The 11487-nt window shown below is 37.8% G+C and overlaps 1 protein-coding gene across 1 annotated transcript in view; it reads left to right on the top strand.

Moving 5' to 3' along the window:
- Positions 1–8022, top strand: part of tmem163a (transmembrane protein 163a) — a 73796-nt gene extending 65774 nt beyond the window's left edge. The window contains 4 exon segments of the mRNA XM_032512964.1: positions 1324–1390; positions 1393–1434; positions 3545–3686; positions 3937–8022. Of these exon segments, the coding sequence (XP_032368855.1) occupies positions 1324–1390; positions 1393–1434; positions 3545–3686; positions 3937–3997 (312 nt within the window). The 3' untranslated portion in view covers positions 3998–8022.
- The last annotated feature ends 3465 nt before the right edge of the window (positions 8023–11487 follow it).

An 11487-nucleotide genomic window follows, 5' to 3' on the forward strand; every position in this document is an offset into this window, starting at 1 on the left:
GAGGAGCAGCTTCTATAAGAGGCTTTGACAGCTTCGATGTCGCATGGACCGCTACAGGAAATCATTCCTACCAGAGGCAATAAAACTCTTTAACACGTCAAGACTCTGAGACATTGCAATAAGCACCACAATACTGCACTTAGTGCAACCTGCACAATTGGTTTATTTACGTTGTAGCATACTATTTAAGTAGTGGCACATTTTTGTATTCCCATTCTGTATATATTCAAATATTTGTTCTTACTGTATATTTTATTCCTATTATTATTTCATGTATATTGTATGTATGTATGTATGTACAGTATATCGTATCCTAGTATTTCATTTATATTTATATTCTGTGCTGTGACTGATTTTGCTGCTGTAACACTATAATTTACCATTTTTTTTATCAATAAATATCTATCATCTATCTATCATCTATCTATCTCCGTAGAAAGACACCTGTCAAGTTTGAAACGGCTGCATGTAAATGGGACTATTAGGGTTATATTCACTTTAATTAGCCATGTAAACAGCTGTCGTGGAAGTTTCTTGTACAGCGAGAGAGGAATTAGTTGGAAGTGAGACTTTGAAACAAAATAAAGACAGGCTGCTTTAGTCTTCGGTGAAGTTTTGTTTTCTGCAGAGAAAAATCAAATGACAAGAACGGTTTTCACAATGCACATATCATCAACAGAGTGACAAGCGTCTCGCAAAATACAACTACAGTTTCTTGCCTTATAACCTGTTCACCAAGAGAAAAGAATACCTTGTTTGGAAAACAGTCTAAACTTGGTATAACAATTAATCTTCCAAGGCAGACAAGTTGGAGCTGTTACGTTTTTCTGAATCTGCCCTTTGTGTGTTAAAGTTCTCTACTGGTCGTTCTGTCTTAGACGGAAAAGAACAACTTGTGTCTTTAGACCAGGGACCTGCTATGATAAACATAGCTCTGTACAACTGTTTCTGTTAGACTTTGTGGCATTTGTCCTTGGAGGAAAAATGCAAAGACAAACAGTTGTTTTTTCCTTCAGGAAGGACACACCGAGAGATTCAAAAGTCATACACCCTGAAAGGCATTTGTGAATAATCAACAATACATGCATATTATAGAAGGATATATGAAATCATTGCTTAAATGTATTTTCCCGTTTCACAGTTCAGTCAGAATATTGTCTTTTTCGGAATAAGGACAAAAATCTGAATATTTTGTGTATGTAAACGTAGTCCGTGTTATTTGTAACACCTGTGCTTTTATGAGGTCTTTCTGTCTGACTGATAATGTTCATGTGCTTTTTAGTGTTTGTTTTACAGATACTGTGTGCATATCTTCTCTTGTAGGATGACTTTCTCTTCAGTGTGTCTATAGTGAGTGGGCTCACATGTGCTGTGCTGGCTGTGGCCAAGTTCTGCTGGGAAGAGTGCTGACTAGCCGGGCACTTATCACTGACGGTAGGACACAACACCACACACACACACACACACACACACACACGACAGACACACACACCCACACACCCACACACACACACACAACACACACACACCACACAACAACATAACACACACACACGGACGGACGGGCGGCGGGCGGACAGACGGCACACAAGTTTCTAATGCTTACCGAATGGCAAGAGGATATACTATGCCCAGGAAACTGATCTACCCCCCCCCACCCCTCATTAGTCATTTATTCAGCCTTATAGTGTTGATGATCAATGTCTGTGTCTCTCCTGCTAATGACAGCAAACCAGAGCAGTTACAAAACTGACTTACGTGAAATAGCTAATTTTTGCATGCTATGAAAAGCAAGATTTACAGTTGAATAAAATAGTATGTACAGTATGTAGGGAAATCAAAGTGGTAGACCGTGTAGAAGTACATAAGTATTATCAGCAAAAGTATCAAAAGAAAAAGCATTTCTTATGCAGGAAAATGTCCCTTGTCAGTTATATTATTAAATACTATTTTTATTGGTTTATTATTACTTTTGCATTAACTTGTCGAAGCCATTTCAGAGCTAATTTTATATTGTATATGCTGTTGCGTAGTTTAATTAACTGTATAATAATACATCACATTTTACATGCTCATTATAGGCCTTCAAAAGCTCCTGTCAAATAAATGTGATGGAGGTAAAAGTACAATCTTTCCCTCTGAAATGTACCTAGTGTTTTAAAGTAGCATAACATTGGAATACTCTTATCAGAGTTCCAAGCCTTAAAACCAGAGCGACAAAACTGAGTATGTGTTTCTATATTTGAATAGTGAGAGAAGGTTGCTCTCACAGCTGGATTGGAAGAACTGAAAAGGTTATGACCCACAGGCTGCTCATAGGCACATGCAGCATCACATGCGGCATGTGAACAAAAGCACAGTGTGCGCGTTTGCACACACACACACAAAAAAACAAGCACTGCTATCCCCAGGTCTCAGAACGCACAGGGTATCAATCCAATAAACCTGAGGTTGCTGTTATCAGAGACTGGATTTATTTCCCACAAGACCATACACTAACTGCAGGCGAGACAATAACCCACTGTGCTGGCTTTCACACAAGGAGAAATGTAATTATAAAAAAAACATTGGTAGCTATACAAGGTAACTCAAATACAGTAGATGTAGTCAACAATGATGTAGCAGTTATATCCATTCATATTTGAGGGTTTCCAAAAAAAGGCCCACCTCTGAGGTCTGTTTAAAGGTGTCCCACATCCTATTTGCTTTTTGGACAAAAGCTGAGAGGATACCATTCTAATGTCTGTATGGTAAACATGAGCTATTACAGCCAGTAAGCTTAGCACACTACCCTGGCTCTGTCCGCAGGTCAATAATTCCATCCATCAGTTCCTCTAAAGCTGGATGCCTGGCAACCGTTATGCTGATGAATGACCTCCACGAAGTTACTGTGCTTGGACAAGGAATATATTACGGGGCGCACATTTTTTTTCCCAGGATGGCAAAGGCATAACCCACCCTCCTCTGCCTCTGATTGGCTAACCTAACCTTAAATAATTAATCACTAACTAATCAGTAACCAACAAAGGCAACGAGTACTAGGCAATCACAGGAAAAGAAAATTGCCGTCTGGACCATAACCCCTCCGTTTTAAACCATATTTTGTCATTTTTTACACTTTTGTACAGTTTAAACAGTTGGCACGTAACATGCTAATAAGAAGGTTCTTGTAGGCAGCCAGGCTATCTGTTGTCTTCCGCCCAGTCCTTATGCTATGAGCTAAGCTAACTGGCTGCTGGCTATAACTTAATTTACTGTACAGACACGAGAGTGGCATTAATCTTCTCATCTGAATCTCAGCACAAAAGCGAATAGGTGAATCAAACACAATGTCATGCAAGCCTTTAACACCAAAATAGCTTGCCCCCTGATTAACATATTATTTTTAATGTTCAAGCCTGTGTACCAATATTGATAATAACTGCGAAAATCCTTTGATGGGTCATTGTCAGGTTTAGTAAAGAGTATTTAAGTTTGGGCAAGGGAAACTACTCCAATACTCACACAATAATATATAAACAGACTTGTTGTTTTTGTTTCATAGGGTTCAACTCTATGGTCGGTTCAATTATGGGATTTTCAATTTTGATCAGCGCCGAAGTCTTCAAGCACCATACTGACGTCTGGTTTTTGGATGGCACCATGGGAGTTGTTATTGGACTCATCATTTTGGCATATGGCATCAAGTAAGATTAACGTTTCTTAATCAAGAACATTTCTTTGACCTATTGATTTGTATATGTCATAAGGTTCTTTATTCTATGAGGTCAGTCCATATTCTATAAATGCCAGATTCAAGTGTCAACTCGACAGCTCTGAACTGGCTACACTGACTTCTGAGTGCCTCCAAAACAGGCCGAGACACCTTGCAGAAGTAATTTCTGCAATTTGGATTCACACATACATTCCAATGAGACCTTGTTTCTGTGTCTGCAGACTCCTGAAGGACATGGTGCCCCGTGTGAGACAGACGAGGAACTACGAACGCTTTGAGTGAGAGTATGTGTTAGCCAGTAGAGCAGGTTCAAACACACACACACACACACACACACACACACACACACACACACACACAGCTGGCTGCCTCCTGCCCTCCACCCTCTTTTCTCTGTCTTTCCTACACACTTTAATACACATGCAGCATATGCAGACTACACGTTCCCATTTTCACAAATATATACACACATGCTGTATAAACTGTAGATTATACATTCATACATTCCGACAGAAACAAATGCACATGCATGCATACACAAATGCAGCAACTGAGAGACTTTGAGGAAAAAGAACAAGATTGAAGACCACATCCTGGAGAGAAAACACTTAAAGTTGAATTCTTCTGTTCAGCCCTTATTTACTTTTTATCCACCATTTCAAAATTGACACCTAGAATTAGAATAAAAAAGTGCCCAAGAGCTGAGACTCCTGTCTACCAGTAGGAGCTATGGATTTGTTTGACTTGGGGGATCCAGCATCCGCTTTTTAGATAACGGCATTCACCAATTGTAACACAAGAGACAACGGTGTATTGATTTGGCCTTGTCGGTTCAGCGCTTGGCATGGTATAACAAGGTATAATATATAAGCATGGTATAATATATAATAAGGCATAACGGGGATCAAAATTCCAAAAATTTCAAATGGGGTAGATTTTACTGTAATGCGTCCTACACAAAACACAGTACATTTCCCCATAATTTATTTGAGAAAACATAGAATGAACTTTTTAGCATTTTTTTTGTCTCCCTATTGTATCTTAAGTAGAAACTGAGCAACAGCTGAGGGATGCTCACTATAATTTAAGGTTGTTTTGTTTTTCTATTTATTGTTAAGTACAGGTGTTCCTTTCCTAAATCCAGTCCTGTCAAAACCTCACCAGCCTCCCCTCTTTAAAGCAGCCGCTATAATGTGTTGCTGAGAGATGAAAAGCATCAGAAAACAGGGTTAGGTCTTTATCTGGAAACTCTACTGCTAAAAGGTAAAAGCAGTAAAAGAGCACAGGAAACACTGAGGAAAACATTTGCCGTATGATGGCTATAAACCTAAAGTGCACATGTCATTTATATACATTGCATAGCCTACTGTACTGTATGTAATGTATCCAAGCACAAATTAGAAAACGTTCCTTCATGCGCTGGTGTTTATTGCTGACAGTTTAGCACAGTGCCCGTTTTAACACAAGGGGTAATTAAAAACTAAGAAACGATTTGACTGGCTGACTTTTCATTGCCATATATTGTACATATCTTTTGGTTGGTCTCCTAAAACCAAATACCAGAGTGAGTTAATTACTGAACTCCATACAGCATCTTTTTGTTATTTTACTAGAGACTTACTTTGACAAAGTTTTACCAGGCAATAGCTAGCATCTGAAGAATAGCAAAATACAATTTTTAAAGGGTAAGACGTATACACATCTTGATGTTTATCTTGTGTTTTTGTTGTCACACCTTGTCACGCTTATAATTAATAGATGTGAAAGCATTAAACTCTGCAGGAACATCTCTGGCAATTGCTGTGATCCTATTATTTAACATGTCATTCTCATGTAATGTCAAACTCTATCTAGCTGGGATATTTATTACTTTCAATGACATTATGTGTATTTATGTTTTCTTTTTCTCTTCCTTGTTTTGACTGCAAAGTTCATGCAAAAAGTTGAATAAGACAAAGTTTCAAACCTTAGATGAAACAAAGCACAATCACAAAGATGAAGTAGCCTGTGTGAATATCATTTTCATGGGATATCATTTGGAGAGGCAGTGCTTTCTATTTGTGTCGCATACCTGCTTATACCTCATTTGTTCTGCATGGTACCATTGTTATCATACATTGTTATGTTCAATGAACAGAATGTAAATGCCAACCACACAGTCTGTAAATATGTTTATTACACTGTCCAGGTGTATCAGTAACAAAACGTCACAAATATAGTCGTAGTACTTCATGGTCGACATAAAAGGCTTTTTGAAGTATAGTTTAAGTACAGGAGGATCAATGTTACATATTGTTGCACATGTTTACTCTATAGTGCTTATGCTGTAAATGTGGTTTTACAAATTACTGTAGATTATTGGTGAAATTAAATGATAAGTCTGTCTGTACATTTTTGCACTAAGTGAAAATCTCAGACTGGATGTAGGTGGGATCTTACAGCACTGTCCGAGGCTTTTTTATCACTTATTAGTTGCTGTCAAAAGAAGAACTGATTGCCAATCAAATCATTATTTTACATGTTAAAATGGGATAGCTACAACTTACCTGCTGGCACCAATCAGTATTATTTTTTACTGAACTTTAGTGGGTGTTATAAACTCCACTATAACATCACTCAAATTCTTTTTTGGAGAAAAAAATGTATACTTTTATTGTCAGGAAGCAACAGAAATCCCACAAAACAAGCAATTAGATTTAGGAAAGGAGTTCAATATATGGATTGATTTTGTACAACTGTATTGAGATCAATCACATTTGGAAAAAACATTGATATGAATAATTCATAGATCTTGTGTAACGCACAAACACACACTGACATTAAATGAGCTCTTGACCAAATATGCATATTCACTATTTAAAGTGATGTAAACTGTGTACACTGTGTATGACTTTGCAGCCTGATTTCTTCCTGTAAATGTGGATCCAGAGTGCTTGTGTGCCCCCTCGTGGTAGGAGGCCATATGACAAAAGCTGTGATTAGTATTCAACACACTGGATCCTAGAGAGAGAGTCTAAATTTATCCAAGGCTGAACACAGCTACAAAGCCTTGGGCAGTGATTCTGAAGGCACCTACATACACTCTGCACTGTAATTATCATCTCTCTGTTGACATACTGGACAAGGTGCAACTCTCTCGGTATATTGTCTTTAGTTTTTGTGAGAGTTCTTTGTGTGAACAACAAGGTTTAGCTCTGACTGAAGGTGTGAATCAACACACACCACTTCAACTCACCAACAGCACAGTGATTTGTAATGTTCCCCCCTCTGATGCATAGAAGACAATCTTTACAATGACTTTTACTAGCAAAGCACAGTGTTTACATGCTAATAACCACCACATGAGGCACAGAACAAAGTCATAATAACTCTTTGAAACGGTATGCTTTTTCTTGCTCGATTGCTGATATTGTCAACTATATTGTGTTCAGATGACGTTTTTGATCTTGGCAACAAAATCCTTTCTACCTCTCTTCTTTGCACTTTGTTTTATTTCCGTGTTGCTTTCTCTTGTGCACATTCACGCTACATAGAATTTAGGCCGGGTGCTGCGATTGTGGACCTGGACCCCTTACACTTCTTAGTAATGGATGATCATTATAGCGGTTGCACTTACTGTAAATCGGGGCATTTCCAAAAAAATATGTTAAATATAACTGTAAGTCCATCCATCTATAACGCCATTGGTTTTATATGAATGAAATGTTTGAACACACACACTAAAAGACTAGAGGTTCATTAGTCTATGACCTCTGAACATGTCTTTGCACAGACACAGAACCTCTATTCATTTGACAGGTTACTGTATATGATATATTTGAATCCATTTCATTGTTCTATTGAAATAGCTCAGAAATGTATCCAATTCTGCAGCTTGATGAACTGTGCCAAATCATTGACATCTGTCCTGTCTTCTGATCTGTGTATCATTCAATTAAGCTTGTACATATGAATTGATGTATTATTACAGCCCCAGAAGATGCACCAACCCGCTCATTTGACCTAGTTTTACAAAATTATGATAGCAATATTAACCACTTCTGTTTCAATAAGCTTCGCATGGGCATATTAAAACTCTTCCAACTTCAACGGTTACAAGTGCAATGCAGCCCCACGCATACAACAAATAAGTGAATTTCTAATGAATCTGATGGATCTGTAACCAAATTATTTGTCTGTTTGTACAGTAATGACATCAGTGGTATTACAGATGATGTAAACACCATTTATTTATGTAAAATAACTATGAGGTATATCTTTGTCAAAGAGCAAAATTTTATTGATTAATAAAGTTTTATCCTGCTTAATGTTGAGACATGTTATATTTATTTATTTTTTTATTTATTAACTGTCATGGAAAGCATTGGGTACAAACAATGAGGGCACAAAATCAGTGTGCCCTGTAGCAGTCACTAGATAAGTGGGTACTAGGTCAACAGGCCCCAAATGCCCACGAGCACCAATCCAATACATACGTATTGAGTCAGTTTATTCGAAAGATAGTAATAACTGGTCTATATCCATGACCTTCCAATACCGGGATTGCTCCGGTGCCGCAGGAAATTCCGTTGGATGTCGCTCTTTTCACCCGGATGTCCGTTTCCTTCCCCTTTCTTTGTGTTGTAATTTTAAACTTTGGTGCATTCATGTGGACTATGGTTACCTGCTCATCAGATCTCCGCAGGGTGAATCCAGACAGCTAGCTAGACTATCTATCCAATCGGAGTTTTCTGTTGCACGACTAAAACAACCTTGGACCGTACGCGTTCCACCAAAACATGTTCCTTCCCGAGGCTTAGCGCCGCCCAAAATGACTGTGATTGGTTTAAAGAAATGCCAATAAACAAGAGCATGTTTTTCTCCCATCCCAGAATGCTGTGTGGACTAGCCAGATCCTCCTCCGCAGCACTGTGGAGGAAGGTCTGGCAATTTTTTTTTTTTTCTAAATTAATTTGTCCAATCATTTAAGTTTTGTAAACCTAAACAAGCAGCTGCTGTGTCTATAAAAAGTAAAGTTACAAAAAAGTTGGAGGATGAAGAAATACAAACAAAACAATATAAACAAAAGAAATGCACTCAACAGGTTTAAAAAAAGGTTCAAGCATTAAGCATAATTACTTTTTTTATGTAAATACCTTGCAATTTCTGACTTCTACTGTAAATAAAGTGCTCTTTATGCACTAATTGTGCCCATCTCCTTAAAGGAATAGTTTGACATCATAGTTAGTATTTTTGCTGCTGGTTTTGAGAGCTCGATGTGGACGTTGATCCCACTCTCACGTCTGTGCAGCACATTCTCACTCCAAACTTGTCATACGGCATCTTGATCAGTACTACATACATTAGTTACGTAACTTATGTTTGTGCCATTAGTTACCAATGTTACGTAAGGAATGTCACATGCAAAAGTTGACTTTTGCTTCGTTACATTGACTTTTGATTTCACGTTGCCTGCCAGTTAGCCTAGCTCTTCCAAAGGTAACAAAATCTGGAAAATCTAAATGTTAAACCAACACCTTGTGGTTTAATGGGAGTTTATGCACTATAACATTTATTGGCAATTTCATGGAGTCTCCACTGGTTATTTGAAATCTTTTATGTTGATGACAAAAACAGATAAACCAAGAAATAGTCAGGCACTTAAATCCCTATAACACATAAGATGTTGTTCTAACAGTTCGATTTTAGTTTGGATTGAACATGATATAACATTTTAATTAGTGAACTTCATATTAACCATACTAATGCAAGAGCTGTATAAATATCAAAACTCATTTAACTCTTGGCAAGCAAATAAACAATTCCTTTAACCTCTACAGTATTCTGTTGTTGGAAAGCAAAAGAAAAAAAACTTGAAGTAGAGTAAGACTTCTCTTATTCCATTCTCTGTTGCACAGGCATATGCATGCACTGTTCAGCCAATAGGAATGTTCTTTCTCTAAGATGACCTGTGATTGGTCAAAGTTTACCGTCAAAGGCTAGATTTTCTAAAACCTAAGAACGGAACCAAGAGGAAGCGCAGAAGCTTAGTGTTCCTTGGACCACTTGAAGTACAATATCCTGAATACAGCCCATTTCAAATCACGTTTTATACACAGAAAAAGACAAAAGTAAATTAGGATTCATGTCTATGCAAAGTAACTTGTGATGTAAGATTGCCGGTGCTGTTAATATGTGGAAAGAATGCAGGTTTACAGATCTGCCCCGCCTTCTGGCCTCAATCTGAAATGTTTACTGTTATCAAAATTACAATATGAGATATATTATAGACAAACTGCAGTTCTGTATTTGTCACGTTGAGGATATTTCCTCTGTGCAGTGGGATAGACACTATTTGGAGGCTCACAGTCTGATTGAGGATGGCAGTGAAAGCTGTGCATATCTACCATCCATATACGTGGGGCTCTCTTATGGCCTTGGCAAAGGAATGCTGGGATGTCACCTGCAACACCAACAGTGAAATTGAACCACAATGGTGTACCTGCTATTAATTTATATCTTCAAAAAACAGGTATAATTTTTAATTGGTAGAGACAGTAGCTTGATTTCCATGTTGGGTCAACAGACATTATTTCATTTCTTGATTCTTCATTATTTGATTGAAGTAAATAAAGATTGTTCTAGGATCTACACATGTAAAAGTGTTTTGTTTATCAGATCATGGTCAGGGCCTCTCACCTCTCTGATGTTAGGCTTTCCATCGAAGAACTCAGTGTCCAGGCTACTTTGCGGAGGGTTTAACCTGGGGTTCAGAAAAGCACGGCCATTGGATAAGGCCTCCAATGGGGCAGGGCCTTCACATGAGAAAGACAATCCGACAAAAACCTTAAACAGACGGATGATTAAAAAAACCACATGCACTGCTTTACTGTCATCACACGGTGGCAGCCAACTCCAGGACATAATCAATTCAGTTCCTAATGTAACAGCATGCAAAGGGAGTGTTTTCATTACAAACTCATGCTTCGTGGACCCACTCTAAGAACAAGTTTGTGAGTTTGACTTATTTTCAATTCAGATTCACCAGATCTTTAGATTTCAAGTAGTTTCAGTAGTTGCAAATATTAACATAACATGCTGAATAAAATCAAAAATTAGGCATCTATAATGTTCCTGTAGAAGTAAAATACGGACACAAAAATTGAAATGTGATGTTGCTTACATAGTGTTTAAAGCACATATAGAATGTGTGCTATTGTCAAACAGTCTGTCCCTCAGGCCCATTGTAAAAATTAAAAAGATTTGAGAGAAAAGATTTTTCCTAATTTTATGGGAATTGCTTATTCATTTTCAGAGTTCCCATTGTTATACATGGGGTCTAAGACACCTCAGTTGATGGTTGGATGCAACACATTTTCATACTGTACAATCTATATTTGTGATTTATTTTTAAAAGCCTTCCAGAGAGAGAGAAAGAATCAAGCATTAAAATTCAAACCACAGGAGCCATTAAGCTCTCTATTCACAGTACTTTTTAGACCGCACTACCCTCGTCAAGTAATCCTATTTGTTTGTTTGGATCGCCAGTATTTGTCATCAGTGCAACAGCTACTCTTCCTGTGCTTATAAGGCAAAAGTGATTACTACTCACATACAGGTATGTTTTTATAGGGCTGCACAATTAATCAAATTTTTATCCCGATTTTGGCTTCTCACGATCAAATTTGCGTAATCGAGCGATTTTCTTAAATGCGTCATTCCGTTTATAGAATGCTGCAAGTTTTTTTGCAAAGCCCATCTATCGCTCCGTAAACCACTGTCTGATCATGTGC

The sequence above is a fragment of the Etheostoma spectabile genome, chromosome 4, assembly GCF_008692095.1.
Source record: "Etheostoma spectabile isolate EspeVRDwgs_2016 chromosome 4, UIUC_Espe_1.0, whole genome shotgun sequence".
NCBI lineage: Eukaryota > Metazoa > Chordata > Actinopteri > Perciformes > Percidae > Etheostoma > Etheostoma spectabile.